This window comes from Mustela nivalis, assembly GCF_964662115.1.
Source record: "Mustela nivalis genome assembly, chromosome: 3".
Classification (NCBI taxonomy): domain Eukaryota; kingdom Metazoa; phylum Chordata; class Mammalia; order Carnivora; family Mustelidae; genus Mustela; species Mustela nivalis.
Window position 1 is genome coordinate 110,228,319 of NC_139022.1, and position 17,092 is coordinate 110,245,410.

The 17,092-nt window shown below is 48.4% G+C and overlaps 1 protein-coding gene across 1 annotated transcript in view; it reads left to right on the plus strand.

Moving 5' to 3' along the window:
- Positions 1-15,224, plus strand: part of FSTL4 (follistatin like 4) — a 404,300-nt gene extending 389,076 nt beyond the window's left edge. The window contains exons 14-16 of the mRNA XM_082725661.1: positions 4,829-4,936; positions 9,260-9,369; positions 11,357-15,224. Of these exons, the coding sequence (XP_082581787.1) occupies positions 4,829-4,936; positions 9,260-9,369; positions 11,357-12,059 (921 nt within the window). The 3' untranslated portion in view covers positions 12,060-15,224. The remainder of the gene's footprint in view (positions 1-4,828; positions 4,937-9,259; positions 9,370-11,356) is intronic.
- Positions 15,225-17,092: the final 1,868 nt, after the last annotated feature.

A 17,092-nucleotide genomic window follows, 5' to 3' on the forward strand; every position in this document is an offset into this window, starting at 1 on the left:
TCAAAGAGGTTGCTGCCTGTGTTCTCCTCTAGGACTTTGATGGATTCCTGTCTTGTATTGAGGTCTTTTCTCCATGCTGAGTCTATTTTTGTGTGTGGTATAAGGAAATGGTCCAGTTTCATTCTTCTTCATGTGGCCATCCAATTTTCCCAACACTATTTGTTGAAGAGACTGTCTTTTTTCCATTAGACGCTCTTTCCCGATTTGTTGAAGATTAGTTGACCATAGGGTTGAGGGTCCATTTCTAGGCTCTCTGTTCTGTTCCATTGATCTATGTGTCTGTTTTTGTGCCAGGACCATACTGTCTTGATGATGACAGCTTTGTAACAGAGCTTGAAGGCTGGAATTGAAATGCCACCAGCTTTGGTTTTCTTTTTCAACATTCCTCTGGCTATTTGGGGTCTTTTTTGGTTCCATACAAATTTTAGAATTATTTGTTCCAGCTCTGTGAAAGAAGTTGATGGTATTTTGACAGGGATTGCCTTAAACGTGTAGATTGCTCTAGGTAACATAGATATTTTCATAGCATTTGTTCTTCCAATCCATGAGCATGGCACATTTTTCCATTTCTTTGTGTCTTCCTCAATTTCTTTCATGAGTATTCTATAGTTATCTGAGTACAGATTCTTTGCCTCTTTGGTTAGATTTATTCCTAGGTATCTTACATTTTTGGGTGCAGTTGTAAATGAGATTGACTCCTTAATTTCTCTTCCTTCTGTCTTGTTGTTGGTGTCTAGAAATGCAACTGCTTTCTGAGCATGGATTTTATATCCTGACACTTCACTGAATTCCTGTATGAGTTCTAGCAGTATTGGGGTGGAGTCTTTTGGGTTTTCCACATAAAGTATCATATCATCTGCAAAGAGTGAGAGTTTGATTTCTTCCTTGCCGACTCAGAAGCCTTTTATTTCTTTTTTGTTGTCTGATTGCTGAGGCTACAACTTCTAGCACTATGTTGAAGAGCAGATCTGATAGTGGACATCCCTGCCATGTTCCTGACCTTAGGAGAAAAGCTCTCGGTTTTTCCCCATTGAGAATGATATTCACTGTGGGGTTTTCATAGATGGCTTTTATGATACTGAATGTTATGTGTACCCTCTATGCCTACACTGTGAAGAGTTTTGATCAAGAAAGATACTGTACTTTGTCAGATGCTTTTTCTGCATCTATTAAGAGGATCATGTGGTTCTTGTGCCTTCTTTTATTAATATATTGTATTACATTGTGCTCGCTTCGGCAGCACATATACTATATATTGTACTGGCTAGTATTGGGGGGAGAATTTTTGCACATATGTTCATCAAGGATATTGGTCTATAATTCTTTTTGATGGGGTCTTTGTCCACTTTTGGGATCAAGGTAAGCTGGCCTCCTAAAAATGAGTTTGGAAGTTTTCCTTTCATTTCTATTTTTTTGGAACAGGTTCTGGAAAATAGGTATTAATTCTTCTTTGAGTGTTTGGTACAATTCCCCTAGGAATCCATCTGGCACTGGACTATTGTTTGTTGGAAGATCTTTCATGACTGCTTCACTTTCCTTACTGGCTATGGGTCTATTCAGGCTTTTTATTTCCTCCTGGTTCAGTTTTGGTAGTTTATACATCTCTAGGAATGCATCTGTTTCTTCCAGATTTTCTAATTTGCTACATATAGTTGCCATAATATGTTCTTATTAATGTTTGTCTTTCTTTGGTATTGGTTGTGATCTATCTTCTTTCATGCATGTTTTTATCTATTTGGGTTCTTTCTCTCTTCTTTTTGATAAGTCTGGCCAAGGGTTTATCAATCTTATTAATTCTGTCAAAGAACCAGCTCCTACTTTCATTGATCTGTTCTACTGTTCTTTTGGTTTCTATTTCATTGATTTCTGCTCTGATCTTTATTATTTCTCTTCTCCTGCTGGATTTAGGGTTTCTTTGCTGTTCTTTCTGCAGCTGCTTTAGGTATAGGGTTGGGTTGTGTACTTGAGACTTTTATTTCCTGAGAAAGGCCTATATTGCTATATGCTTTCTTCTTAGAACCACCTTTGCTGCATCCTGAAAGTTTTGAACAGTTGTTTTCATTTTCATTTGTTTCTATAACTTTTTTCATTCATCTTCAATTCCCTGGTTGACCCACTCATTCTTTAGTAGGATGCTCATTAGCCTCCATATATTTGGAGTGCAGTTGTAAACTTTCCTCTTGTGATTGAGTTCTAGTTTCAGAGCACTGTGGTCTGAAAATATAAAGGAAATGATCCCACTCTTTTGGTTCCAGTTGAGACCTGATTTGTGAACCAGGATGTGATCTATTCTGGAGAATGTTCTATGTGCACTTGAGAAGAATGTGTATTCTGTTGCTTTGGGATGGAATGTTCTAAATCTGTGATGTCCATCTGGTCCAGTGTGTCATTTAAAGCTTTTATTGCCTTGTTGATCTTTTGCTTGGATGATCTGTCCATTTCAGTGAAGGGGTGTGTTAAAGTCCTGTACTATTATTGTGTTATTGTTGATGTGTTTCTTGGATTTTGTTATTAATTGGTTTATATAATTGGCTGCTCCCATGTTAGGGGCATAGATACTTAAAACAGATCTTCTCGTTGGACAGACCCTTTTAAGTATGAAGAGTGTCCTTCCTCACCTCTTATTATAGTCTTTGGTTGAAAATCTAATTTGCCTGATATAAGGGTTGCCACCCCCACTTTCTTTTGATGTCCATTAGCATGGTATATGGTTTTCCACCCCCTCACTTGAAATCTGGAGGTGTCTTTGGGTCTAAAATGAATCTCTTGCAGACAGCATATCGATAAGTCTTGTTTTTTTTTGTTTTTTGTTTTTTTTATCCATTCCAATACCCTGGGTCTTTTGATTGGGGCATTTAGCCCATTTATATTCAGGTAACTATTGATATGAATGTAGTGCCATTGTATTGCCTGTACAGTGACTGTTACAGTATATTGTCTCTGTTCCTTTCTGGTCTATGTTACTAGTACAGACAGATCAGATTTAATTAGTGTTCGCTGTATTTTTCCATCCTGTCACTTTCAACCTTTCCATGTCCATATATTTAAGGTGGTACTTTATGGTCTGGGCACCTGGGTGGCTCAGCGGTTAAGGTGGTCTTTTATAAAGCTACGTGTGTTTAGGTTTATCTAGTATTATAATCTTGATCTTTTACTTGGGCCATTTGATCCATCTATATTTAAGGCAGTTAATTTTATAGTTAAATCTACCATCTTACTGGTTTTTTACTTGATCTGTTTTTTTTCCCTCTGTTTTACTTTCTTTTGGATTAGTCAAATATTATTCTGTTATTTTTAGGACAGAGATTATAATATGCATAGTTGTCTCAATACAGTCTCATAATTTATGATTTCACTTCTCTAACAATAGAACCATGTAACAGTAACTCCTTTAACTCCTCTCCTGCCTTTTCACATGATTATGGGAATAGATTTTAACTCTATATATAATTGAACCCCACAAGACCTGGCTTAACATTATTTTGTACACTTGGTAGTCATATATATTCACCCACATATTTACTTTTCTCCCTGCTCCTTATTTCTTCCTGAAGTACACAGCTTTGTCTGGGATCATTTTCATTGTGAGGAATGACTTTTTTAAGTGGCTCTTTTAGTGGAGACCTGATAGCAACACACACTCAGTTTTTGTTTCTTTGAAAAGAACTGTATTTGCCCTTTAAAGACTATTTTCACTGGATATAGAATTCTACCTTAACAATTATACTCACTTGGCATTTTAAGATGTTGCTCCATTGTCTTCTGTTGTTTTGGTAATAGGTCAACTGCCAGTCTTTTTGTCACTCTTTGATCTTTAGCAATTTTACTTTGATATGCCCAGGGATGATGCTCTTTGTATGTATTCCAATTTCGAAGTTTTAGTGGTTCTTGAATGTGTAGATTGATAACTTTCATCAGACTGAGATTGTCTCTTACCTCTTCTTTGGAAACTTGAAAGTTAGACATTTCTACTGCATCCCACATGTCTTGTACTCTTTTTTTCCATCCTTTCTTTGTCTCTTCATGCTTCAATTTTAATATGTTCTATCAACCTATCTTTCCCTAGCCCTGTTTTCTGCTATGCCTAATATGGATTTCACAGAACCTATTTAGTGAGTTCTTAATTTCAGGTATTGCATTTATTTCTACTTAATTTTACTTCTGTATATAAATTTGTAATTATCTTTTTATGAATCATTCATGGGTCTGTTTCTCTTGAATTTTTTAGTAGTCTCTAGCCCTATACTCTGTATCTTGTAATGCCTAGTAATTTTTTCAAGGGAAGGGGAGGGGGGAAGGGGAGAAGGGGAAAGGGAAGAGAAGGGGAAAAGAAAGGGAAAAGCTCTGCTGACCTAAGAGTCCAGGGATAAGGGCTGATCTTAAAGTCAGTCTCAGGTGGCTCAGGAGGAAGGGCCAATGCACCAGAATCTCAGCTCAGAACCACCTGGGGAGGACACAGAGGGTTCTAGAAGCCTAAAAGCCTTCTGGGAGCAGGGACCAGAGTGCCCTGCAGCTGATTCTTGAGTGGAAAATGTAACCCTCTGGTTATGTTTGGGCTTTTGCTGAGATGGACTGGGTCCCCTTCGAGTAAAACATGGAAGAAATTTTCAAAAAGGTTTCAATTACTGGCAAGAGTTTTCTTCTGTCTCTAAAGAACACCCAGAAGGGCAGCTTAAGCCCTGGCCTCCCAAGCCGGCTTTGTGCCAAGGCAGAGAGGTTGGCTTTCCACTCACCTAGGCATGACAGTCATGTACACCAAGTCCAGAAGTGACCACCGTGTCAGCTTATAATAATGATGACCCACTTGTATGTATTTTTTTTTCTCAAGTCCATAGGTGTGGACCCTCTGCCAGCTAAGCTGACCTATGACAAGTCTCATGACCAAGTGTGGGTCCTGAGCTGGGGGGATCTGCACAAGTCCCAACCAAGCCTCCAGGTATGTTGAACACATGGAGACCCACACTCACCCCACAGGAACAAAGGATACTGATCTCCCATACACATCTCTTGCTTCCCTAGGTAGCTAATCACACTTATCCAAAATCTATCCACCAAGGCTTAAGGAGAGCCAGAGCCCCGCACAGACCATTACCAAGGTATCATCTGCCAGGCTTACCTTTAAGGACAAGAATCCTGATGATGACTAAGATTGTGATGTCAGGACAAGTGGAATGTGGCTCCCGGACTCCCCCTCTCCTGAGCAAGGGCGTTCTGCTCCTTGGGCTGAGCAGGCTCGAGAGTGGTGTCCAAGCAAATATTCGATAAGGAAAGGAAAGTAAGAGCAGGAGTCGTGTCCACACTAGAAGCGCATCTATTCAGTGCTTATGGTGCTTTAGGGCACAAGAAAGTTCAGTAACGTGCCCGTGGTCCAAGCCAGGCCCTGCGGCTCTGCAGCCCAGGGTCAGCCAGTGCACAGTCTGTTGGAAACAGTCTAGGCCCGAGAGTTCTGTGGGATTCCCCTGTCCACCAACAAGAGACGGTCAACACCACCCCCATGTTAAGAGTGCATGCCTCTGCCTTTCTCATCAGCAGGGATGCATTCAAGGATTAAGCCCTAAGAAAAGAGATCTGAATGCCTGATTTCTCCCAGAGATGTACACAGAGCCCTTCTAGATAGACAGAAGAGAAGTTAATTCATGCATTGGATGCCTCAGGACATTAGGGCTTTGTTCTCTCTCAGAAGCCCAGCTGAGAAGAACTGCAGAGGGAGCCCAGTTCACCCTGTTCTCAAGACCAGGAAGAAGGAAGGGACACCCTCCAGAAGACTGACCACCTGCCTGCGTGTCTCAGCCCTGCTGGGCCAAAGAAAAGTCTCTGCCACACCTCCTGTAAACGGAGACTACTGTCATTTGATGGATGCCATCACCCTGGGCCCCAGTGAACTGACAGAAAATCCCCATTAGAGGGTCTAGGAGCCTGAATGAAGGTCATTCAGAGCAGAGCGTAAGCCCAGGGAAATCCTAACTTATTGGTCCCTCTGGCAGCTCCCGGAAAGCCTCTAAAGTAATTCATGGTGAGGGTCCACCAAAACACCTTTTTTCTGAAACCAAAAATGATTTCCTAATTTAACAGCTATGAGCTGAAAAACAGGAAAAAAACATCAGCTTGGTCCTGGATTTCCCACCGGCCACAGCAGCTGGCACATCGTAGATGCTCTAGGACTGAAATCCAAGAGTCCTATGCCTGGCCCTGATAGGCTTCACTGGACAGGACAAAAGAGAGCGTAGGCATAAGAATTCAGAGCCCGCATAAGAATTCACCGCCCCCTCTGAGGAACAGATCTGTGGAAAGATACCCAACAAACACCAGATGAACCAGATCAGAGACCTCAAGATAAAGAAAGATAAAGAGGAGACAGTTCTGAACAATGAATCCAGAGAAGAAGGATGAGGACAGCCTCCCTGGAAATGGTAATCAGCGCTAAATAAGGATGTCTGAATGAGGAGAGACACGCTGAATGAGAAACCCTGCTACCAGACGGTAACCGAAGATAAATTATTTCCATAAAAATAAGCATAGGGAGTGGAGGAAAGAAAGGGGGATAAAAATACTTAGAAATACCTTACTGGGATAAGAGAAAGTTTGGAGAATGCTGGCAGAATGTAGCAGCTGGGAAGCAGCAGTCTCATTATTCCACATCTGACAAACTGATTTCTCTTGAAAGCAGAGATGATCAGACTGGGTTAGGAAGGAAGGAAACTAGAACTTGTTGATGAGAAACACACATGTTTCAAAGAGAAGAAAAGGCAGAATTTAAAAGGACAGGCATAGTAAGGACAGGTGACAAGAATGTATCCAGACTGCCACTCACATCAGACAAGGTGGGGTTTAAGGTCAAAAGCACTAAAAACAGCAAACACAGAGAGACACCATGGGATGAACACCCAAGAGATATCAAGCACTTAACGACTAAATGCCTCAAACAAGAGTGATTTAACATAAAGATGGATTCGATTAAAAATGCACTCACATTGTAAAAAAAGACCAAAGAAAGGGGAAACCTGAATAATGACACAACTTGGTTTACTATAAACCTGGCATCTGCAAAACCATTTTTTCTCATGTCCACATCCACACAAGTATATCAGAAACCACAAAGGAAATAAATCCTATAAAAGTAGACATGAGAGGCAACAGTATCTGAAGCCCAATGAGACCTCCCTTCTCAGCTGGTTCTGTCTACCCGCTGGGAGAGCTGCCCAGCCTTCAGGACCCCGCACTGATGACCAAGTGACATTTCCTGGTATCTCGCCACTGATGTACAGCTCCTGAACCAAGCCCAGAGAGTCAACAAAACTGAGGGGTTCAAATAACAATTATCTTTTGGGCATGAGTGAGGACACGAATGTGCCCAGGCCCTCTGTAAGACGCAAGGCCAAGAAGGAACTCAAGACTCGATGGAGAAATGAGGCCGGTAGCGCCCATCGGCTCAATGGCCCGTGCTAGTGCGTTTTGATGAGGTAATCTCTCAGTACAGGGTGTCGGTGTGGTGAGGCGTGAATGACCCTGACCGCTGACAGCCTGTGATTTTCTATCTCTATTAGAAGTGAAAATGACAGGCCTGGTATCAAGCAGTGATTGTATGTCTTCTCGGAATTCTCTGGCACTTTCCCTTAGACACTCCCAAGATCCAGTTTCCTCAGGCTGCTATTTTCTTAATGCCCAGTTCTGAGAGGTTTTTTTCCTCCATGTGCTTGCCATGGAATTATCATTTAGCCATTTTAAAAAACCACTGCAAAATAACCTAATGCCGTGTTACAACTTTGGAGCTGCCCCAAGGCTAAAAATACAAATCACAGGCCTCATCATTCCAATCTGGCATTCTGCCTGCGTGGGAATCACGATCCAGAAAAGTCTCAAACCTCAACCCTGCCTGAGGAGGCAGGCCAAGTGGTGTTCATTTTCCCATAAAAGAAAGAGCCAGAAGTCAGGCCTATTCTTCGAAGGTAAAAGCCTCCAGAACTCCAAGCCTTGTGAGTCACAAAGCTCCAGGAGACACTGTCCTCAGCCTCAGGCTTCACAAGTCTAGACCCTTCTTTCCATAGACATGGCCACAATATCTAGATCAGGAAAAGTGTCTAAGCTCTGTGTTCAGGCCTAAGCCCCCACTCTCCTGCTCAGAGGGCCTGGGCTTGACCTTGTGGCTCTTCCCCCAAAATGGCCCACCAGATGGCCAAGCTCCTCATCTGGCTGCAGGTCAGCCATCTTTCAGAGCACTGGCCTAGCCACTGAGGGCTGATGAGCATGTGCAAAGGCAAGGGGGACCCAAGCTGGCTGGCACGATGTCTCTGGCCTAGAAGCACCCAAGACTAGGGTAGCTGCTGGATAGATGCTCAGCTTGCCCACAGAGGGCTTCCTGGCAGGACCTCCAAACTACTCTGTCATCCCATCTAATCTCCAACAGCATTTGGCTCTCTTCCGCATTGGTGGCTGTTCCCTGACACAGACCCACCAGGGATTCTGCACCAGACAGTGGCTGCAGCAGCCTCCTGCTGACTCTATAGGGGATCAGATGTTACCTCCAGGGAAACAGAGGTAGCTGTGCTCGGTCACTCCCATCGTATACAAAAACCAGTGCCCGATTCTTCATTTCTCTCACAAGTCCTTTCTGCTACCAGGCCTGAGCCCCAGCATTCTAACTGCAAGCCATCTAAATGGCCAGAGCAGCATCTTTGAATGGCATTTCTGCACAATTCCTGCTTTCTCTGATAAAATTTGGAGTCAATAATTCCCAGAGAATGCCTCTGTGAGCAGTATAGGACAGAGATTCCCAACAAACAGGCCCAGGCACCTGACATCAGAGGAAAACAGGGAACCAGTAAATCTTTCCACCATTTAACATTTTAGTGACTTAAAAGCTCTCTCCCTCTTTTCCCAGGGTGACCTGGATGCTTAGATGGTGGGATTCTCAGTTGTGGGGAAGTGTGGTCTCTGAGCATCTGAGCATAGTTACCGTTCTGTTTTCGGGAGCCCTCTGGGAAGCTGTGCCCTCAGGGGGCCGACAGGGTCCCATAGGGTCAGGGTTGGGCCTCCCTAAACAGGAGGGCATGGTTCGGGCATTCCCAAACTATCGCTTCCTCCCCACAGGAGGATGGGTCCCTGCCTCTGACATTCCCAAGCAGCTCCCACTCTGCTCCCAGCCCCCTCTCTCTCTGAAGCAGCCTGTCCGCTGAGGGTCCCTGCCAGCACATGAACATGTTTCCAGGTTGCCCCCCCAACTCATGTGGACCCTCACCAGGACTCCTGCTCTGTGTTGTAGGTGATCACAGAAGCCAGCACTGCCCAGGGCCAGCATCTTATCCACACACCGTTCTCAGGAGTGGATGATTTCTTCATTCCCCCGACAAACCTCATCATCAACCACGTCAGGTGAGATGGGGCCACGGGGCCCTCCAGTAACCCCCCTGTAACCCAGCTCAGCCCTGCCTATGGCTGCATTTGCCCAGCGTGAGACCTGCTCCTTCTCTGTTTCTTTCCCACTCATGCTGAGCTGACCTTGGGCTCCTTCATGAGGGGACAGAGAAATAGACCCATCCCGAGTCCTTCATGGTCATAGTTAAGGAAGGCAGCCAGCTCTCCCACCCTCCGAGGTCCACAGAGGACAAGAGAGGAAAGTCAGCAGTGGTGACTGGAGCGCACTAGACTTACTAGACACACAAAAAACTAGTCAAAGTGGCCTTAACCCCTTCTTACAGATGAGGAAACAGAGGCTCGAAGAAGCCAAGACCCTGGACGGCCAAGTTAACACAGCCAGGAGCCCCCTGAGCAGCCAAGCAGAGGGCCAGCCAGGAAACAAACCCTCCCGGTTGTCTGGTTTGTCACCATCCAGAAGAACAGCCTAATAAAGGTGTCCTCCGTCTCCACAGCAACCCTCATCCCAGCCGGCCCCTCCCCCTGCCTGTTCACATCAGAGAACCCCCAGACACCCCTCGCTGGAAAGTCAGCACTGCAGCAGACTAAGCCTCCCTCTCATCAAGGCACCGAGACCCAAAGATCTTGGGGCCACTATTTATGCCCTTCTTTTGTCTGACATCAAACACCTTTCTCCAAGAAGAAATGCCTCGTTTTTGTACACTGAAACTGGGCTTGTAAAACTAGGCCCACCCATTTATCCAAGACTGGGAAGAAAACCCCCCTTAACGAACCCCTCCCTGTAGACAGCACCTGGGAAGAGCTTCTAAGATGCCTCTGAAGGGGTAAAATCCCCCAAAGAAGCTGACTTCAGCCAGGAGTCCAACAAACTTACAGGCTCTGGGTTGTCTGTGTGTGGCCTTTAGCATTCAAATTGCTTCTATGAGCAGGCTTCTCTTTCCTGCTTTCTCCGTGCTCCGGCTCTTTAGGAAGGCTTTAAAGAAGCTTTATACTGGCCACCTCCCCACTCTGACGCTCCATTAGTTACTCAGGAGATAAGTGCGGCGGAGACTTTTCTCTTACTCCTGTAGGTGTCCACAGGCACCAAAAGGCCTCCCCGAGCCAGGGCTTTGGGCAGAGGCCCCCGAGTCACAGCCAAGTCCTTTCCGGGGTTAGGTTTCCTCACAGTTCACAACCCGCCTCCAAAGCAGACTTGAGCAAAGACCAGGTGTGAGATGTGAGCAGCGCCCACCCACTGAGCCCTTCCCCTGCGGCTTCCTCTTTGATCCAGTCCTCTGACAACCCTCTCAGAGGGAACTGCCCTCTTTAGAGTCGCAGAGCCTCCAAGAGGCGAGCCACGTGCCCCAGCTCTGCTGGGAGACAGGCAGTGCGCAACGCCTTGGCCGTCCGATTGCAAAGGTAAACGCTGTCCTCCGCACCCCCTGCTCAGGATGGCTCCCGAAGGCCTCTTAAACGGGACCCAGGAGAGGCTGCCCCACTACGGTCCTCTCCAGGGGAAGGAGCACTGACAGCAGGTGTGTCCTCTCCTTCCCAGCTGGCGCAAAGCCTCAGGGGTGCTGATCTGAAGGCTTCCCCCAGGGAGAAGCGGCCATGGGCACTTTTGCGCTCCTTCTATCCTGAGCGTGTCAGGAGAGCGTCTATCCAGGAGCATTTGTAACTCCACTGCCTCTGGTTTGACATCATCTCTGAATCAGGGAAGAAGCTGTGCCCTGTGGGACGGTACATCTCCTTAAACTATCAGATCCCTTAAACTATCAGAGCACTTTTGCGCTCCTTCCATCCTGAGCGTGCCAGGAGAGCGTCTATCCAGGAGCATTTGTAACTCCACTGCCTCTGGTTTGACATCATCTCTGAGTCAGGGAAGAAGCTGTGCCCTGTGGGACGGTACATCTCCTTAAACTATCAGATCCCTGAAGGGTGACAACAGAGGGAAGAGAAAAGATGCAATCCCTTACACCTCTGACCTCAGTTCTTCCCTCTGCAGGTTCGGCTTCATCTTCAACAAGTCCGACGCCGCCATCCACAAAGTCGATCTGGAAACACTGGTGCAGCTCAAGACCATCAGCCTGCGGCGGCACGGCTGTCTGCCCCAGGCCATGGCCCACACGCACCTGGGGGGCTACTTCTTCGTGCAGTGCCGACAGGACAGCCCCGCGCCCGCCGCCCCCCAGCTGCTGCTTGACAGCGTCACAGACTCGGTGGTCGGCCCCAATGGTGACGTGAGCGGCACGCCATACGTGTCCCCCGACGGGCGCTTCGTCGTCAGTGCTGCCCCTACCAGTCCCCAGCTGCACGTGCAGGAGATCACGCTGCAGGGCCGGATCCGGACCCTCTACAGCTTGAAAATCAGCCCGGGCATCTCAGACGTGGCCTTCCAGCCCTCCTTCACCCAAGGCAACCAGTACTACGTGTATGCTGCAGCCGAGACGGAGCCGGCCCTGCTCTTCCTGGAGCTGTCCACGGGGAAGATGGGCATGCTGGAGAACCTAAAGGAGCCGCCCGCGGGGCCGGGCGGGCCGTGGGGAGGGCCCCGCAGGATCGTGAGGGACAGCGGGCTCTTCGGACAGTACCTGCTCACGCCAGCCCAGGAGTCGCTGTTCCTCATCAATGGGAGACAAAACGCACTGCGTTGTGAGGTGGCGGGCATCAGGCGGGGGACCACGGCCGTGTGGGTGGATGAGGTATGAAGGGGTCCTCCCCCCGCACCAAGCAGAGCCCCGGGCCACCAAGCTCCGCCTAGTCCTCACTCCGTAGCCCCAAGCAGGCGCCCTGTACATTTTTACAGACAAAAGCAAAACCTGTACTCGCTTTGTGGTTCAACACTGGTCTCCTTGCAAGTTTCCTAGTCTAAGGTATGCGCTGCTAACCAGATTGGGGTTTTTCGTTGGGAAGTATGAGTTATGCCTTGAGCACCGGTGAGAACCTATGCTGCCGTGTCAAGGAATCATTTCTGCGCCCAGCTCCACACCATGTTACCTGGGGACACCGTGGAACCAAGAGCTCCTGCTGTCCAGGCTTACCTTTCCGTCGGTTGCCTTCATGTGCTCATTGTCCCTCACCGCCAGGTCTGGCCAGGCTTCACCCCAACGGAGTGGCCGGAAGCCAGGCCTGCAGACAGGCTCGCTGGGAGCAGGGCTTGCACTCCAGGCCTGAGAGCCACGGCCGCCCACCTCCTGGACCTTCTTTTCTCCTGCGCAGCTGCTTCGTGCTTTTCTTTCCATGTGACTTGGTATAAGCCTGAGGGAGAGCCGACAAGACTTCTTGCATCTTGGGGATGGGGAAATCACTCACTTTATTTTGGAAATTTTGATTAAAAGATAATTTTTTATAACCTCAAATGCTCGTAAGCAGAAAGATGCTCTCCGACGTCCAGCTCTGTTTCTCCCTGCCTTAGGCCAAGTCTCTGAGTGCCCCCACCCCACGTCCCACAGCCAGAAGGAACAATGGTCATCCAAGAATAATGCCCTCCACACCACGGAAGTCCCACATGCAGCTCTGGCTACCACCTTGGCCAAGACTTTGTTCTGGATTGGGACACAAAAGACCAGGACAAACCCTGCGTGCCTGCTTTTTACCACTGAAGGGGGAGGCTTTCTTAGCCAGGCCCAGGACCCCAGATTCAGGGTAGACTGGGCTTGCCAGGCAAAGTGGGGGGTGGTGACCTACTGAACAGTGACCTCCAGGCTCCACACAGTAACCCCAAAGACCCGTGTGGGATCCAGGTGGATTCTGTAGGCTATCCGTTTTTAAAGTCCCTTTCTTTTTCTGTCTGTGGCCCATGCACTCCAGTCCCTGCTTCAGCACAGCCCAGACAGCACGTTTCAGGACCTCCTTACACATGGGCCCTTCTCGCCCCAGTAACCCATGCCACAAAACCCACAATCCCAAGGATGCAGGGGCTGGGGAGGAAGATAGAGGCTGTCAATGCTGCATGATCTCCAATGTCTCAGACTCTGCCAAGCTAGCGGGGGGCAGGGGGGTGCACAAGGACGTACAACAGCTGGCCCAGGGAAGGGCCCTGTGGGGGAGAATGTCCCCAGTGAAGAAGCTTCCCCAGGGCCCCCCTTTCTTCCCATTTCAGTAGTCACAACACACCTGTATGCTTTCTGGTTTAAGTGATTGATTTTCAAGCCACCTGAAGCTGGAAAAGATCCCCTCAGCTCACATAGCCCCCTTCACCTGCAACATGGCCGAGCTTTTCCTGTGTGCTGATCACCAGCCCCTCTCAGGAGAAGAAAGACACACACCCTGCCTTGCTTTACCTACACACAGCTCCCGTTCACACTCCCCTGACTGCCCAGCCCACCCAAACCACTCTGTCCGCCCCAATTTCCTGAAATCGGCCCGTCCCTTGGCATCTCCCATGCGTCTTGGTTCACCAAACACTTGTCCACTCCAGCTCCCAAGAGTGTGGCCAGATATGCCCATGCAGACTTGAGGATTTGTTCCTGGTAAAGGATGGAGCTACAGGTGGAGGGAATGGCCTTCAGAGGCTGCCTTCTCACTTTCACCAGGGCTGGGACGGACAATGCCTCTCACCCTTTCTTTTTATTCCTGTCTCGGTCTCTTGACACCTTCACTTCTAGACTCCCACTTCTATCGTGGAAATTCTCCAACTTTCATAAACTTGTCCCTTTGGGAAAATCTTCTACACAGTGGTGGCCCCTGGGAGGGGGGAAAAAAACAGTTGGGATGAGCACTGGGTGTTATATGCAACGAACACATCATTGAACACTACGTCAAAAACTAATGACACACTACATGTTGGCTAGCTGAATATAATAAAAAAGTCTCCGAGCCTACCTGAGGAAGAGCCTCCCAGCTGCCAGGCCAGAGCGGCAGCCCCTCTGGGTCACGGGGCTCCTAAGTCAAAGACCATTCAATCCCAATGGCCCTTTTGCACCAGGAGTGACTCCAGCCACCAATCCTTGGCCCCAATCCTTCTGTCTCTAGGTGTGTCTGAGAAAGTATCTCTGCTTCACGCTGACTCATCGTGTTTACTGGAGCCCCCGGCTCAGGCTTCAAGGCACGCACTCCACATAGGACAGCCGCCAAGCAGAGCGCACAAAGGCCACAGAGTAGCTGCCTTCTCAGCTGGGCAACCAACAGAACTGCTGGGGGCAGGGGGAGGCAGGGGAAAGGCAGGCCAGGCTGCCCCTGGCCCTTTCCAGCCCCAGAAGTGGCTCCCTGGGACACAGCTGGAAAGTCAGAGACGGTAAGCCTTGCAGCCAGCCCAGCCGGGGATCCTTCTGCCCAACACCCAAGTTCAGCTGACAACAACTATTTCACACTAAAGAAGCATTCATCTTACATTTAAAAAGCTGCTTTCATAATGAACTACTTCAAAATTATTCAATTTTGAAATAAAACTGATTTCACAAAAATTCAACAGTATTTTTTTTTGTAACTCACATATCACCTACACCTTTGCTGATATTAAAGATTTGAAACGGAGGTGCACGTGCTTCTTCTGCCCACGTGAGCAGAACCCTGCATGGGGGCTCTGGGTCCACAAAGCCCACCCAATGGCTGGTAGGAAGAGGGATTCGTCGGCTTCCAGGCAACTGCGTGGACTCCCCATGCGGGAAGCCTGGGTGTGGAGTACACGCCTGGTAAATGCCACCCTCCCCGGCCCAGCAACCTGCCTGGGGCTGGCCCAGTCTTCTTCCCATGGTCTCCCACGCATTTGAGGATCCCACTACCTTCCCAGAACCGCCAGAAGAAGCTGGAAGAGCCCCATGAAGTCAGGCTGGGGCCAAGCGCTAATACCAAGCTACAGGAACCTGAATCTAGAGGCATCATGAGCAGAGACAGCAGCTCAGTCCCCGCCCTGCCCCACCCGACCCCAGCCATTTCCTTTCCTTCCTGCTCCTCTGTGCAGGAAGGGGCTCCCAGTTCCAGGAAGGGCCCCAAGGATAGCTCTCAACCCCAAGGAACACAGAGAGCCGCCTGCTGCCCTAGGCAGTCTAACTGCTGAGACTTCATTTAGGAGAGCAGCCGGAAGTGGGCTTTGTGTGGCCACAACTTCTTTTCTGTTGACCAGTAACCTGTGAACTAAAGGAGAATCCAGAATGGAGACATGCAACAGATCCACTCTGGATATATTTTTCTACCAGGGGCTTATGACGTCACCCATTCATTTCTCACTGTGTGTTTCAGTCACCTACCACGGACGCTGAACCATCTTCATCACCAGTCTCACAATTCTGTCTCGGGTCCTCCTTTCCACTGGGAAGGCTCCAGGTTGCTGATGCCACATCTCACTCCCTCCCATGCACCTACCAGTCTACCTCACCTTCTCCTCCCTGCACCCAGCTCCTCTGGAAGCGGTCCTCCTACCCACCCCCCACCCTGAAGACCAACTGTGACATATGCTGACAACCATGCTCTCCTCCCCCACCCAGAACCCCAGATCCTTCTCCAAGTGCGATCAGAACCCACTGGGACACAGCCCTTTGCTGCCCAGAATCATGATCCCTGTGCCCTACCTTGCAGCCTTTCCAAGCAAGGTGATCAAGACCAGAGCAAACTCCCAAGTGTCAGGGAAGTGAATTATTGTCAAACAGAAACTGTCGGACAAGAATACAGACGGTGAAGACTCACCCAAGCTTTATCCCTTAGAAGACCCGAACTATACCTTCCTCATTTCCAGTTTATTCTCTGCCTTGCTGGATTCCCCATGCCTCAGGCCTCCTGTACATCAGTCGCGCCACAGCTTTTACAATTTGAGGAGCAACTGACCTACTGTCATACCAGTTCCCCCAATGGCCTTTGCCCCATGCTGCTGCCTTGCTTTCAAATCCAAGTAAGAAGTCCCTCACAGGGCCAGATGCTACTATTTGCTCCCAGACTAGCATGTAGGCAGAGCAGTTTTGTTCAACAAAGTCATTAGCTGCCACGGTTTCTCTTCAAAACGTCGAGATTATAGAACAGAGAGGCTTAGAAGATTCAAAGAAGAAAACAGACAGTGCCTATGCTCAAGGTCTGACCACAGACCCCAAATCCCTGATGGAGTGCAAGCTACTTTCTGCTCTGGTCTATACCAGACTACCTAAGGTTACTTGAGAACTTGCGCATCTTCTGGGAGCCTGCAGGCTTCAGGCACCAGCCACCCCGCTGACATCTGGAGCCCAGCAAGCACATTCTCACACCTTCTTTGGAGCTGTGGACAGCAATGGGGATTTACCCAAACACAATGTGTGAGATCACACAAAGTATGGGGAAAGCAGAAACTGGCTTCCAACACTGACAGCAAGGTTTCTAGAGCCAGCACCAGAGTGTTGACCGTGTACTTTCTGTCACTATTCTTGGACAAACCTACCATTCACACACCCCTCTTTCCCTATTAGTCTTAACTAATAGGGAACCATCTCTTTCCTCTACGGCCCTAGAGAATGTGGGCCACACACCCCAGAGGGCTCTAGAAGGCTTAGCCTGCACTCCACAAAGCAATAACGATTGACTGGCCCCCACGCCCAGCAGGCAACCTCGCCACATGTCACCATGGCAGGATTGGAGAATGCTGCCCTTTAGGGATATGCTCTTCAAGATTGGAACTCTATTTCTGAGGCAGGGCAACCTGTCTTGGCTGATCATGGGGCCTGAGTGCTCTCCAATGAGAAAATTCCCAATATCTCATCCTTCGTCCACTGCCCAGGGTGACATCTGCCATCGGTTTAAGAGTTGTTGGTCCCCTGCTACTTGAGCTGCTTCAGACAGG